The sequence below is a fragment of the Salvelinus alpinus genome, chromosome 22 (genome assembly GCF_045679555.1).
Source record: "Salvelinus alpinus chromosome 22, SLU_Salpinus.1, whole genome shotgun sequence".
NCBI lineage: Eukaryota > Metazoa > Chordata > Actinopteri > Salmoniformes > Salmonidae > Salvelinus > Salvelinus alpinus.
The window spans coordinates 30311431-30327145 of NC_092107.1; the positions used below are offsets into that span (position 1 = coordinate 30311431).

General features: G+C 44.0%; 1 protein-coding gene across 5 annotated transcripts; it reads left to right on the forward strand.

Annotated features, from left to right (window-relative positions):
• Positions 1–7193: 7193 nt before the first annotated feature.
• On the forward strand, positions 7194–14094 carry LOC139549405 (glia-derived nexin-like). 5 transcript variants are annotated; one of them, XM_071359890.1, is made up of 9 exons: positions 7194–7422; positions 9112–9414; positions 9736–9963; positions 10196–10393; positions 12077–12275; positions 12417–12514; positions 12886–12972; positions 13134–13217; positions 13481–14094. In XM_071359890.1, the coding sequence occupies exons 2-9, from the start codon at positions 9144–9146 to the stop codon at positions 13516–13518; spliced, it is 1203 nt and encodes a 400-aa protein (XP_071215991.1). In that variant the 5' UTR covers positions 7194–7422; positions 9112–9143; the 3' UTR covers positions 13519–14094. The 5 variants fall into 5 exon arrangements, with proteins under 5 accessions (XP_071215991.1, XP_071215987.1, XP_071215990.1 ...); XM_071359886.1 differs by having other exon boundaries at positions 7203–7522; positions 12417–12556; XM_071359889.1 differs by having other exon boundaries at positions 7206–7522.
• Positions 14095–15715: the final 1621 nt, after the last annotated feature.

Here is a 15715-nt window from a genome sequence, read left to right on the forward strand (position 1 = left end):
ACACTGTACAAGCGCACCCACAGAAATATACACATGTAGGCCATGTCGCCGTCTGTCCAGTTTTCTAACCACCAGATACCTCTGAAAGACAGCGTCTGAGTCGCTCTTTCACGGGTCATCTCCAAAGTCAACATGTGACCTCTAAACTCGAGGCTGGTACCGGGCCTGTTGTGGGCGGTGACTCATGACAACACAAACAACAACAACCCTCTGTGACTTGAACAACAGTACCTCACACTAGGGCTTTTGGATGATGATAATTGGCCAGCCAAATGACAGTGGTCACCAAAATAGCTGTTAGAATAACTATATATATATGTGAGTTCGTGTGTGTGTGTGTGTGTGTGTGTATACAGTTTAAGTCGGGAGTTTACATACACCTTAGCCAAATACATTTAAACTCAGTTTTTCACAATTCCTGACATTTAATCCTAGTAAAAAATTCCCTGTCTTAGGTCAGTTAGGATCACCACTTTATTTTAAGAATGTGAAATGTCAGAATAATAGTAGAGAGAATGATTTATTTCAGCTTTTATTTTTTTCATCACATTCCCAGTGGGTCAGAAGTTTACATACACTCAATTAGTATTTGGTAGCATTACCTTTAAATTGTTTAACTTGGGTCAAACGTTTCAGGTAGCCTTCCACAAGCTTCCCACATTAAGTTGGGTGAATTTTGGCCCATTCCTCCTGACAGAGCTGGTGTAACTGAGTCAGATTTGTAGGCCTCCTTGCTCACACACACTTTTTCAGTTCTGCCCACAAATTTTCTATGGGAATGAGGTCGGGGCTTTGTGATGGCCACTCCAATACCTTGACTTTGTTGTCCTTAAGCTATTTTGCCACAACTTTGGAAGTATGCTTGGGGTCATTGTCCATTTGGAAGACCATTTGCGACCAAGCTTTAACTTCCTGACTGATGTCTTGAGATGTTGCTTCAATATATCCACATAATTATCCTCCCTCATGATGCCATCTATTTTGTGAAGTACACCAGTCCCTCCTGCAGCAAAGCACCCCCACAACATGATGCTGCCCACCCCCGTGATTCACGGTTGGGATGGTGTTCTTTGGCTTGCAAGCCTCCCCCTTTTTCCTCCAAACATAACGATAGTCTTTATGGCCAAACAGTTATATTTTTTACGACGTTCTACGACGGCTGCGTGGTCCCATGGTGTTTATACTTGCGTACTATTGTTTGTACAGATGAACGTGGTACCTTCAGGTGTTTGGAAATTGCTCCCAAGGATGAACCAGACTTGTGGAGGTCTACAATTTCTTTTCTGAGGTCTTGAATGATTTCTTTTGATTTTCCCATGATGTCAAGCAAAGAGGCGCTGAGTTTGAAGGTAGGCCTTGAAATACATCCACAGGTACACCTCCAATTGACTCAAATGATGTCAATTAGCCTATCAGAAGCTTCTAAAGCCATAACATAATTGCAAAAGGGTTTTCTAATGATCAATTAGCCTTTTAAAATTATAAACTTGGATTAGCTAACACAACGTGCCATTGGAACACAGGAGTGATGGTTGCTGTTAATGGGCCTCGGTGCGCCTATGTAGATATTCCATTAAAAATCAGCCGTTTCCAGCTACAATAGTCATTTACAACATTAACAATGTCTACACAGTTCAGTTTCTGATCAACTGAATGTTATTTTAATGGACAAAAAATGTGCTTTTCTTTCAAAAACAAGGACATTTCTAAGTGACCCCAAACTTTTGAACGGTAGTGTATATATAATTAAGAGGCACATTTTCTCCTCCTCTGCTCCTGACTGCATGTCCATAGAAATAGAATGAATAGAACGGGCATCCCCATTCAAGTCAATGATGGCATAATGGGTGGACTGGTGGCCATTGTGGGGAGCAAAGCAGGAAGTAAAAGCAGGAAGTGTACCTATCGATATGTGCTGTGATTTGTTGATTTAACTCAACTGACATTATAGAAGTTACATACCATTGTGTAAGCCACATAAGTTAACACTGGACAGACGAAGATTGGAAAAAAGTGTCATGGACAGACCTAAGTTTGAGGTGTTCGGATCACAAAGAAGAACATTTGTGAGAAGCAGAAAAAATAAAAAGATGCTGGAGGAGTGCTTGACGCTATTTGTCAAGCATGGTGGAGGCAATGTGATGGTCTGGGGGTGCTTTGGTAGTGGTAAAGTGGGAGATTTGTACAGGGTAAAGGGATCTTGAAGAAGGAAGGCTATCACTCCGTTTTGCAACGCCATGCCATACCTTGTGGGCGCCACTTAATTGGAGCCAATTTCCTCCTACAACAGGACAATGACCCAAAGCACAGCTCCAAACTATGCAAGAACTATTTAGGGAAGAAGCAGTCAGCTGGTATTCTGCGTTAATGGAGTGGCCAGCACAGTCACCGGATCTCAACCCTATTGAGCTGTTGTGGGAGCAGCTTGACCGTATGGTACATAAGAAGTGCCCATCAACAGCCAGTAAAAAGGCTATCACTAGGAAATGGCTATAAAAAGACCCTCCCACAGTGACACAATGGATAGGCATTGTAAAATAAATACACCACATGGAGGGTTTGACCTTTGCTTCAAGAACACAAGAGGAGAGAGGTCAGGAATACTGGGAAAAATGGGTTTCGTACTTGAAAAAGGTCTAATTCAAAGATGTCAATGTAACTAATATGATGAAGGTATGACGTGCACTGTAACTGACAGATCTTTTTTGTTGTTCCTTTATTTTCCTTTATTTGTACTTTCTTTGTGTTCCTACAATAAAAACAAAGTATAAAAAAAAGAAGTGCCCATCAAGCCAATCCAACTTGTGGGAGGTGCTTCAGGAAGCATGGGGTGAAATTTCTTCAGATTACCTCAACAAATTGACAACTAGAATGCCAAAGGTCTGCAAGGCTGTAATTGCTGCAAATGGAGGATTCTTTGACCAAAGCAAAGTTTAAAAGACACAATTATTATTTCTATTAAAAATCATTATTTATAACCTTGTCAACATCTTGACTTTATTTCCTATGTATGTTTTCATGGAAAACAAGGATATTTCTAACTGACCACAAACTTTTGAACGGTAGTGTATGACAATAATATTACCACAGTTGTATAATAGTGATTGTGCTATAAGAATTGAATGACTATTGATTATATCAATGTAATGTTGTCCCCTTGTACATGACAAATACAACTAAAATAAAATAACACTGAAAGTAAGATAAATCAGATAATGTGATTTGATTTTACTTGGATCTCACAGTACATTCTTTCAAAATAAAGTGTATTTCCCAATATTTCTGAATAGTTTTTTTCCAGATAGTCAGTGCACTCGTCACAAGCATACTCGGACCAAAGCGCAGCGCGATATGGGTTCCACATGTTTACTCAATGAAACCCACAAAAACAATAAAGAACAAACGAAACGTGACGTTCTGGAGTGCTCACAAGCAACAACACAAAAACAAGATCCCACAAAGCACAGTGGGGAAATGGTTGCCTAAATATGATCCCCAATCAGAGACAACGACAAACAGCTACCTCTGATTGGGAACCGTACCAGGCCAACATAGACATAAACAACCTAGAAATAGAACACCCCCCCTAGTCACACCCCGACCTAACCAAAATAGAGAATAAAAAAGGCTCTCTATGGTCAGGGCGTGACAGTACCCCCCCCAAAGGTGCGGACTCCGGCCGCAAAACCTGAAACCAACTGGGGAGGGTAGGGGGTGACTAGTGGCGGTGGCGGCTCCGGGTCTTTGCCCCCGCCCAGACCACGGGTCCGGCCATGGAGCCGGGTAGAACGCCGTGCCCGGACTGGGAATCGGCGCAGAGGAAGGCTCTGGCCTTGGAGCGGGACTGGATGCCGTGCCTGGACTGGGCACCGGCGCAGAGGAAGGCTCCTGCCATGGGGCAGGACTGGACGCCGTGCCTGGACTGGGCACCGGCGCAAAAGAAGACTCTGGCCTTGGAGCTGGACTGGACGCCATGCTTGGACTGGGCATCGGCGCAGGGGAAGGCTCCGGCCATGGAGCTGGAGGTTCCGGACCATTGACCGTCGCTGGAGGTTCCAGACCGTGGACCATCGCTGGAGGTTCCGGACTATGGACCGTCGCAGGAGGTTCCGGACTGTGGACCGTCGCAGGAGGTTCCGGACTGTGGACCGTCGCAGGAGGTTCCGGACTGTGGACCGTCGCAGGAGGTTCCGGACTGTGAAACGTCGCCGGAAGCTCTGGACTAGGGACCGTCGCCGGAAGCTCTGGACTAGGGACCGTCGCCGGAAGCTCTGGACTGGGGATGCGCACTGGAGGCCGAGTGCGTGGAGCCGGTACAGGTGGCACTGGACTGGTGACACGCTCTTCAGGGCAAGTGCGGGGAGCAGGCACAGGACGTACCGGACTGGGAAGGCGAACTGGAGACCTGATGCGTGGGGCCGGCACAGGTTGCACCGGACTGGTGACACCCTCCTCCGGGCGAGTGCGAGGAGCAGGCACAGGACGTACCGGACTGTGGAGGCGCACTGGAGACCTGGTGCGTAGAGCCGGCACAAATTGTACCGGAACAATGACACACCCCGCACGGCGAGTGTGGGGAGCGGGCACAGGACGTACTGGGCTGTGGAGGCGCACTGGAGGCCTGGTGCGTGGAGCCGGCACAGTTTTTACCAGACTGCTAGCACGCTCCTCAGGACGAGTACGGAGAGCTGACTCAGGTGGCATCAAACAGATAACACGCTACTTAGGGCGAATGCCGTGCATCATACACCAACACAACAACTCTCTCATTTCTCTCACCTCCAATTCCTCCATCAACTCACTGACGGTCTCCGACTCTCTCCGTTCACTCTCCTCCAATTTCTCCCTCTTCTCCCAGACTGGCTCTGGTTCACTCCTCGGCTCCGCCGACCACCCCTTGTGCCCCACCCGCCCAAAAATCTATTTTGTGAGGTGCACCAGTCCCTCCTGCAGCAAAGCAGCCCCACAACATGATGCTGCCACCCCCCTGCTTCACGTTGGGATGGTGTTCTTCAGCTTGCAAGCTTCCCCCTTTTCCTCCAAACATAACGATGGTCATTATGGCCAAACAGTTCTATTTTTGTTTCATCAGACCAGAGGACAATTCTCCAAAAAGCACGATCTTTGTCCCCATGTGCAGTTGAAAACCGTAGTCTGGCTTTTTTAATGGCGGTTTTGGAGCAGTGACTTCTTCCTTGCTGAGTGGCCTTTCAGGTTATGTCGACATAGGACTCGTTTTACTGTGGATATAGATATTTTTGTACCTGTTTCCTCCAGCATCTTCACAAGGTCCTTTGCTGTTGTTCTGGGATTGATTTGCACTTTTCGCACCAAAGTACGTTCATCTCTAGGAGACAGAGCGCGTCTCCTTCCTGAGCGGTATGACGGCTGTGTGGTCCCATGGTGTTTATACTTGTGTACTATTGTTTGTACAGATGAACGTGGCACCTTCAGGTGTTTGAAAATTGCTCCCAAGGACTAACCAGATTTGTGGAGGTCTCCAATTTTGTTTTCTGAGGTCTTGGCTGATTTCTTTTGATTTTCCCATGACGTCAAGCAAAGAAGCAGTGAGTTTGAAGGTAGGCCTTGAAATACATCCACAGGTACACCTCCAATTGACTCCAATGATGTCAATTAGCCTATCAGAAGCTTCTAAAGCCATGACATAATTTTCTGGAATTTTCCAAGCTGTTTAAAGGCACAGTCAACTTAGTGTACGTAATCTTCTGACCCACTGGAATTGTGATACACTGAATTATAAGTGAAATAATCTGTCTGTAAACAATTATAGTAGTTAAAATTACTTGTGTCATGCACGAAGTAGATGTCCTAACCAACTTGCCAAAACTATAGTTTGTTGACAAGAAATTTGTGGAGTGGTTGAAAAACGAGTTGTAATGACTCCAACCTAAGTGTATGTAAACTTCTGACTTCAACTGTATGCATGGTTTTTCCAAAGTTTATACATTTGTATGTTGGCACTTTTCTGAAATGCTGCATGCTGAAATTCAGTGTGAAATCTATGCAAAAGTTATAAATAAGGCCCCTGAAGTCTCCACCTGGGCAGAGGAGCAAAGGCTATGTCTCCGGGGTCTATTAAAGGGAAGGACAGAGAGGGCTCCAATATCTACTGTAGATATACAGTACGGGTCTATTAAAGGGAAGGACAGAGAGGGCTCCAATATCTACTGTAGATATACAGTACGGGTCTATTAAAGGGAAGGACAGAGAGGGCTCCAATATCTACTGTAGATATACAGTACGGGTCTATTAAAGGGAAGGACAGAGATGGCTCTAATAACGCCTGTAAATATACAGTACGGGTCTAGTAAAGGGAAGGACAGCGAGGGCTCCAATATCTCCTGCAGATATAACCTACAGTTGAGCATCTGTTATCAGCATACATGACTGTGCAGTCTGCAGGATCTGCTCTGCTTCTAGTTTCAGCAGCCTTTTGAGCAAGACATGATGCCTCCCTCACCTGCTTACATAACCTCATACCCCCCTCCTCTTATTGAGCACACTGCCTCTTGATTACATGTACCTTCACTCTTATTTAATCTCCTGTAACTCAATTCTCCATACATTCACTAACACTTAAATAATCATGTATTTATATTATGGCGGAGGGGGTGTAACTGAGCCAGGGCAGGGCCCTTCCTGTATGTGTGTGTGTGTGTGTGTGTGTGTGTGTGTGTGTGTGTGTGTGTGTGTGTGTGTGTGTGTGTGTGTGTGTGTGTGTGTGTGTGTGTGTGTGTGTGTGTGTGTTTGGGCAGCACACAGGTGAACAAAGGCACCGGGTGGTTCTTTTGTCCTGCCAACAGTTATCTGTGGGACCCATACTGGGGCCACAGGGGGCAATTGACTTACAATACAAGCTGTCTTCCAATGTCTCCATAGCGAGTGGGGGAGAGGTGAAGTTTGAGTTGGCTACTTATAACTTTATGTTACAAACACTCTTCTTTGTCTGACATGTCATTGCTGGGTGAGAACACACCACTCCCTTGGGTGTGCATTAACAAAAATGAGTAAAAGCAATTTAGCACATTTTTTAAATAGGGCACCCACCACCTATCACATACACAAAGCTAAATGAAATACATGAACCATTTTAAATCACACATGGTGGCTAACAGTTATAAGACAGTTATTTTGAACTGTTAAATAACAAGGACTATTCAATGTTGCGCGACATGTTCTTTGTCACTTCCTGTTGACAGCAGCCTACTAATTTAATAGTAGTATTAAACACTTGCAAGTTGTCACTTTCTGCGTTGTTTTTTCCCGAATCGAGTTTCACTGTCGGGAGGGCGGAGTTCAACTCACCAAAACCCTCCATATTATAATATAAGTGTCAGACAGAATCTGTACCCTTGGGACAAACATCGAAGGAGACCTTGTGCCTTGCTATTCACTCTTCTGGTAACTCGAGAGGCTGGTGTTGTATTTGTATTGAGTTACTAACCGGAACCGTTGTATGCTCAAATAACGTTTTTGGACTGTTTAAAACCAAACTATTCAAGTAAGGATCTACTATCTCCACATGGAGACGCGGTATACACTTTAAAAATGTATGTAGGATATGGCAATGTAACTATGTTTCAGGCTAGCCTACGTATTATGTTCTTTGTATAGTTAGAGAGAGATGAGTGATGTGAGGCTACATTGTTGCCAGCCAGGATGGACGAGTATTCAACTTCTAGTGCGACTCTTCAAAGTTGATGTATTCTAATTAGCTACTTTGTAAACAATGATCATTATTGGTCAACACTTGGGTCATATTATCATTCTCTCGACTTCACGGTTACTGTACTGTTAGCAAAGCCTACACCCATTTCCATAACTGAAATGCAGAATTATACTTCGTTTTTTTTTTGTTTCAGTCATGGATAGTGTTTCTCAAAGTAAATGTCAAGGTGATTTAGTAGGCTGCTTGTCATCTAATTTCTTCAATCAAATTTCCAGACTGGCATCCTTCATTTTTGTAACCAATTGTTTTGAATAGCCTACAGTAGGGCAGGCTTTAGCCTACATTTTCCTAACCAACACACACCGAGCTCTGAAGGAGTTTACAGTCTGTACATGTCTGAACTGGAGTTAGTTTAATTAACTTGTGGAGGAGAGGCAGGGGTGTGTTGTCACCCCCCTTAAATACCTCTGCTGCAGGAGGCTATGACTGAGTGTTGTTGATAGTTCCTGGTCAAGATTGGGCTTGGTGTTGGGTTATCTTGTTCTGTATCTCAGTCAATAGCCTACTTTTTCTTTTACTAACAGTTTCAGAATAAAGTAACTGTGAAGAGGATTAAAGATCCCAAGGAACATCAGAGAATTCCAATGATTAGCTTGGTAACTTAGTTGATATACTATAGGCCATTGTGCAGAGACAAACTCTTTACTATTTTAAATTTTTTTTTTATTTAACCTATATTTAATTAGGCAAGTCAGTTAAGAACAAATTCTTATTTACAATGACAGTATACCCCGGCAAGGTCCCTAACCCGGACGACGCTGGGCCAATTGTGCACCGCCCTATAGGATTTTCAATCACGGTCGGTTGTGATACAGCCGGGAATCAAACCAGGGTCTGTAATGACACCTCTAGCACTGAGATGTAGTGCCTTAGACCACTACGCCACTATTATTTACTATTTTTTATAATATAATTAACCCACAACATCTGTTTCTCAATCTGCACTGAGACAATGGCTGTCTGGGATTTATTGCAAGCTGTTGCATAATTGAATTCATAAAGCCAGTATTTCCACAGGAAGGAGGCTAGAGCTGATGTTGTCTCCTAAAAATATTATATGACTTTATATGAACTATAGAAAGACTGGCAATGAGGTGCCAATAACAGGATAAGTAGTGCACTACTAGGTCTTGGGGCCTGACAGTGTCTATTAGTCATGTTTAGACAGCATGACTAACACTTCACTTGACAATGGTGATACTGAAGTCAGTGCCATAGGGGCACAGGACCTTGTAGCTCCTGTCAAAACCATAAGGAAGAAGGACATGCTAGACTGCTCTCTGTTTGGATTGTGGTGAACTACAGTGAGTCATAATCCTACATGCAAATGACTTCCATTACTCTCTCTCCCCCTCTTCCAGGTGGGTCAGTCAATCAGTGAGTGAGACCTGAGATGGGCCTCCCCTCATTACTGTGCATGTGTGTGCTGGTGACCCTGGGTGGCCACCGGGAGGTGATCTCCCAGGCCCCCTCCACCCCATCCTATGGCGAACGGGGCTCCGACCTGGGTCTCCAGGTGTTCCAGCAGGTGGCCCGCTCCAGACCCCAGGAGAACGTGGTGCTCTCCCCCCACGGCGTGGCATCCATCCTGGGCATGCTGCTGCCAGGCGCCCATGGAGAGACCCGCAGGCAGCTCCTCACAGCACTCCGCTACAAGAAGAATGGTAAGACTCCCTTAATACTAGTCCTTTCATAGCCTCATCCAGTGTCTCTCATTAAAGGGATACTGTGAGATTCTGGCAATTAAGCCACTTTTCTACTTGCCCACAGTCCGATAAACTCATGGATACCATTTTTATGTCTCTGCGTGGTAGTTACGCGAGCCAATACTAACTAGTGTTAACGCAATGACTGGAAGTCTACAGGTACGCTAGCGTATGCTACTGTACCTGTTTACTTCCAGTCATACTCCTACCCTGAGGAACGACACTGTTTTCAGAGAATCACAACATATCTCATTGAAATTCCCCAATTCTTCTTTCCAGGCCCTTATAAGATGTTGAGAAAGCTCCACAAGATGCTGACGGCCAAATCCAACCAGGACATCGTGACTATCGCCAACGCTATGTTCTCCCAGCAGGGCTTCCCTATGGAGGAGTCTTTCATGTCCTCCAACAGGGCCAACTTCCAGTGTGAGAGCCGGACCTTGGATTTCACTGACACCCAGGCGGCTGCAGCCACCATCAATGACTGGGTCAACAACCAGACCAAAAGTGAGACTCCAATTAGATTCAAACTTACTGTTGGACAGTCAATTAAAACATGACCATAGATCTCTAATGGTATGTAATTAGGCTACATTCATATAGAACCAGATATTATTTCACTAGGTATTGTGATGATTTTACATTAAATAGAAGTCACTAACTTGAAGGTTTATTTTGGTCAGTGTGTCATTGGTGTTGGAATGATACATTTTTCTGACTGTTGTGTTCTCATTTACAGGCCACATCCCCACTCTGGTCAAGGCAGACATGTTGGATGGCGCTCTGACCCGCCTGGTGGCCGTCAACGCCATCTACTTTAAAGGCCTGTGGAAGTCCCGCTTCCAGACGGAAAACACCAAGATGAGAACCTTCAACGCGGGAGACGGCAATTCATACAAGATCCCCATGATGTCCCAGCTGTCGGTCTTCAAAATTGGTGAGTTCTGCTCTGAGACCTAAGACACCACTCTGAACCCTTCTGACCTGCTTACTGGGCTAATATTCTGACCTGCTCACTGGGCTAATATTCTGACCTGCTTACTGGGCTAATATATCACTGGGCTAATATTCTGACCTGCTTACTGGGCTAATATATCACTGGGCTAATATTCTGACCTGCTCACTGGGCTAATATTCTGACCTGCTTACTGGGCTAATATTCTGACCTGCTCACTGGGCTAATATTCTGACCTGCTTACTGGGCTAATATTCTGACCTGCTTACTGGGCTAATATATAACTGGGCTAATATTCTGACCTGCTTACTGGGCTAATATATCACTGGGCTAATATTCTGACCTGCTCACTGGGCTAATATTCTGACCTGCTTACTGGGCTAATATTCTGACCTGCTTACTGGGCTAATATTCTGACCTGCTTACTGGGCTAATATTCTGACCTGCTCACTGGGCTAATATTCTGACCTGCTTACTGGGCTAATATTCTGACCTGCTTACTGGGCTAATATTCTGACCTGCTCACTGGGCTAATATTCTGACCTGCTTACTGGGCTAATATTCTGACCTGCTCACTGGGCTATTATATCACTGGGCTAATATTCTGACCTGCTCACTGGGCTAATATTCTGACCTGCTTACTGGGCTAATATTCTGACCTGCTCACTGGGCTAATATTCTGACCTGCTCACTGGGCTAATATATCACTGGGCTAATATTCTGACCTGCTCACTGGGCTAATATTCTGACCTGCTCACTGGGCTAATATATCACTGGGCTAATATTCTGACCTGCTCACTGGGCTATTATATCACTGGGCTAATATTCTGACCTGCTCACTGGGCTAATATTCTGACCTGCTCACTGGGCTAATATTCTGACCTGCTCACTGGGCTAATATTCTGACCTGTGTGTGAAATTATATACTGTCTGCTGTAGACCACATAATTCCATCTTGACTGTAGTTTAGCCATTTAAGTGACGTGAGTTTGTCATGTCGGCCTAAGAGTAGTCGAGTTGGGTATTTATCAATGCCTTACAGTTTTAGCACAGAATAGCTACTCTCTGGACGGTCTGGGATTATTTCCCTGACATGCCTAGTTAATTTCTGAGAATAAATTGGGAAAACCTCTTGAATAAAATTACTGCAGTAAAAAATTGCTCTTGGGAATCATTTTCATCCTCTATTTACAGAGAAAATGTTACAGAACAACACATTAGGCAAGCATACTTCTCAGACATAAATGACAGATGAAATCATTTTTGATAATGGGAAACATTGTTGCTTTATGACATGTGGAGTTCAGCTTTGATGACTTGTTTTATGGCTGTTTCACAGTATGACTGTATATAGTCCTGCCTATGAATGCTTGAGTTGTTGGATCGGTATCACTGTGGTTTTGGTGTCTTTGTCTTGCCACATCCCACCACAGATTGTTCTGGGAACCAACAAACGGCATCCTCCTCACTATGCAACTAAAGCCAAACTAGACTAGAAAACAAACATATTAATGTCACTATAGATGAGAGATATAGTATTTATTCACAAGATGACTATCCTCAAAGGTGTTGAATAATGTCAGAATTTCAGGTGGACCATGAATACAGTAACACTTCTTAGCATACGGTATGGATACCCCTCACCACTGACCCCTCATCTCCTAGGTCTGGCCAGCACACCCCAAGGGCTGAATTATAAGGTCATCGAACTACCGTATCACGGCAACAGCATAAGCATGCTGATCGCCCTGCCATCGGAGGAGGACACGCCCCTAGGTGATGTCATCACTCACATCAGCACAGTCACTGTACAGAGCTGGACCAAGCTGTTGCACCATAGAAAGGTTCGCCTGCTGCTGCCCAAGTAAGACCCAAATGTGACACTTAAATGACTAACTCCTAGGTACAACATTGTGCAATCTTTCTATTTGTTATGTGTATGAAAAGTCTTCACTAATTGTTGAAGGAAAGGCTCATTACGTTGTGTGTGTGTGTGTGTGTGTAGGTTTACTGCTGAGGCCGAAGTGGACCTGCAAGCCTCCCTCTCAGCCCTGGGGATAACAAACATATTTGATGAGGGGAAAGCTGACTTCAGACACCTCAGTGAGTGGCACTGGGATCATAAATCAAACATCACACAGAACTGTAAGGTCTTCTTTCTGACAGTGTATCAATCATTGGTCTGTCTGACTTGACACAACAATGACTGGAGCTAATATATGAAAGCATTGTTGACTGTTTACTGCAGTGAGATCTCCAAATAGCCATGATTCATGACTAACTGTCCGGTGTGAAGTGGCGATAAAGCATAAGATGTTCTTTTCTACTAACATCTTCTGCAGGCTTCCTTAAATTATGGATCAGAATTAGTGTGCATACTAATTGGGTTGTCCTTTAGCGCCACCCAGTGGGACATTGTTTTTATCATTGGAACTTTACAGCACTAATATTTTGTCATCCAACTTTTCCCTCAGGTACAGAGCCTGTGTATGTATCTAAAGCTCTACAGAAGGCCAAGATCGAGATCAATGAGGATGGAACCAAAGCAGCAGCTGTTACGAGTGAGTGGTTGTTGGTTTAGTCATTTTGTTTCTGTTTGTGTTTAGTTTAGTGTGTGTGAATTGAATTTCGCATCTGTGTGGATATTCTCTCTGAATATTAGAGGAGATCAGACAGGTTGAAGACTTAAGTGTTTTCATTTGTATTTCAAATTTTTCTCCAGCTGCCATCTTAATGGCCAGGTCTTCTCCACCTTGGATCATCATAGACCGACCCTTCCTCTTCCTCATTCGGCACAACCCAACAGGTACAGCATGCTGTCTCTCTGTCAATCTCTCATTTTTCTATTACTTTTAGAATGTACTCTAATGGCTTCAAAAGACTGGCATCCTCTTTGGCAAAGATCACTAGTTGTTGTGTAATTGACATGACATGCATCGGGACGCAGGTCAGGTCAAATTCTGATCTCCGGTCATATTCTGTCTTTGTTTTTCTTTCTTATTGACATGTTGACTATGTTCATTTCCTTATATTTTCTGTAGAATTACTTGTTGTTTCCTTGGTCCTCAGGTACAATCCTCTTCATCGGCCAGGTCAATCAACCTTGAACCTTTCCTGCCTGCAGATATCCCTTTCACTGGAATGTGCCTTCCGAGCTTCAAAATAATACATTTTTAATATACACAGCACACACTTCCTTGCTCACATGCAAACACACCTATACAACACTTGCACACAAACAACATCCACACTATCGTACTCAAAGACTTTGATTTGTGTACAATTTGTGTACAATGTGGACATATTATGATGCTATTTCTTTTAAATGTTTGCAGTTGATATTACTTTTATTATGGTCCATAATATAGTGTTCTGCCAATTTCCATTGTGTTTAATTATCCTTTGTATACTTTCTAGAGTATTTGCACCTTTTTTAAATGACCCTGAATGTCAAACGTGTATATTATAGGGAGTACATTTCAGTTTGAATTCATGTTATTGGTGATTTTACATGTTCAATTTAAGATTGGAAAGTCACTGACTTAATTTAGCCACTCAAACCCATGTTTTGATTGGCATTAAATTCTGTTTGAGTACTCCTATACTTTTTATTTTTTAAATAAACATCCTTTCTGTTGTATCAATCAAATTTACAAAACTTTCTATAAAGTAAATTCATATTATGTAAATGGTACCTTCTATTATTGAAAAGTACCTTTGATGTGCATTTGACTGGGGGAGATTCTCATTTGCGAAAAAGACAGTATACTCCTTCATCCCCTCTCCTTCGTGACCTGGAAACCATTCAAGTGATCTAGTGGTCGAGGAGAGTGTCAATTAATTAGTAGGTGAATGGAGGAGTGTCCTCGCCTCCTTCTGCCAACGAAGCACAAGAGTCATGTGAACTAAAGTTTTGTGAGCATGGAGAGGCGAGAGATAGGCAGACTAGTAAATTGGGCTAAGGTGGGCATTGAAGAAAGGCCATCTTTGTGTGTTTTCTGAAAGCAGTACAGCGAATGAAGGCACGGCATGAGCATGGTGAACAGATAGACGTGATTATGGACAGCGAGGAAGAAGGAGAAGATGTTGAAGTACAAAATCTATCCTTCTGTCTCTGATGGCTCAGAAATTGAACCTGACCGAGTGAGAATTAATTACCTGTGATGGCAGGTGTGGTGAAGACCTCCGAGTCCGAGCCTTACCGAGGTGGATAAACTGAAGGAAAAAAATCCCTGTGTCTGTGACGCCCACCGTTTGGTGTGACGCAGACCCGGTGTTGAAACTGAGAAGACATTGTCTGTCCTTTTGAGATTTGAAGCAGCTTTTACCTGATAAAGTCATGTTAGGATATGTCAGTTATCCCGTGAGAGCTTTTGTGCCGAACCCACTAAGGTGTTTCAGATGCCAAGCTTATGGTCATGTTGCAACAGTGTGTAGGAGGGAGATTCCAAGATGTGATAAATGTGTATGAGGGCATGGGACAAAGGAATGTGCAGTATCTGTGGAAAAAACAGTCAATTGTGGGGGTGCCCATGTTGCTGGGGATCAGAAGTGCCCGGTGCGAGAGATAGATTGAGTTTGCCAGGGTCAGAGTAGAACAGAAGGTGTTGTATGCTGAGGCAGTGAAGAGAGAAGAGGATGATGAGTCAAGGGTGAGCAGTAGGCCTAGGCTGATACATAGTGATACAAATTTGTGCTTCAGTAAGGTTGGCTCCTGAGCATTCATTACCATGGTTATCAACTGTACCGTAGAAATGGAACGTAAATCATAGAAAATATATGTTGTGGTGGCAGTTGCAGAGAAGTACTTGGGTGTACAAGGTTTTACTGCAGAAGAGTTACAAGGTGTGTTGAACGAAAGAGTCCCGTCCTTTCGAGCCATCGGCCTGGTGTAGGATCAGTTAGGGTCAAAGTAGTGGAATGGGGTGGTGATTTTTATTTGATTAAATAGTGGTCTACAGGTGGAGGGTTAGTTGGTGGTGTTTAACAGGGGTATAGAGGTGGAGGGTTAGTTGGTGGTGTTTAATAGGGGTATAGAGGTGGAGGGTTAGTTGGTGGTGTTTAATAGGGGTATAGAGGTGGAGGGTTAGTTGGTGGTGTTTAATAGGGGTATAGAGGTGGAGGGTTAGTTGGTGGTGTTTAATAGGGGTATAGAAGTGGAGGGTTAGTTGGTGGTGTTTAATAGGGGTATAGAGGTGGAGGGTTAGTTGGTGGTGTTTAATAGGGATATAGAGGAGGAGGGTTCGTTGGTGGTGTGTTGATGGATAGGGGTAGATAGAGGTGGGAGTGGTTGAGTTGGTGGTA

Excerpts from the sequence above, each read along its gene's own strand:
- LOC139549405 (XM_071359886.1), top strand. The coding sequence starts at position 9,144 with ATGGGCCTCCCCTCATTACTGTGCATGTGTGTGCTGGTGACCCTGGGT. Across the intron at positions 9,415-9,735 it reads ACTCCGCTACAAGAAGAATG|GCCCTTATAAGATGTTGAGA; the intron begins GTAAGACTCCCT and ends TCTTCTTTCCAG. Across the intron at positions 12,973-13,133 it reads CAAAGCAGCAGCTGTTACGA|CTGCCATCTTAATGGCCAGG; the intron begins GTGAGTGGTTGT and ends ATTTTTCTCCAG.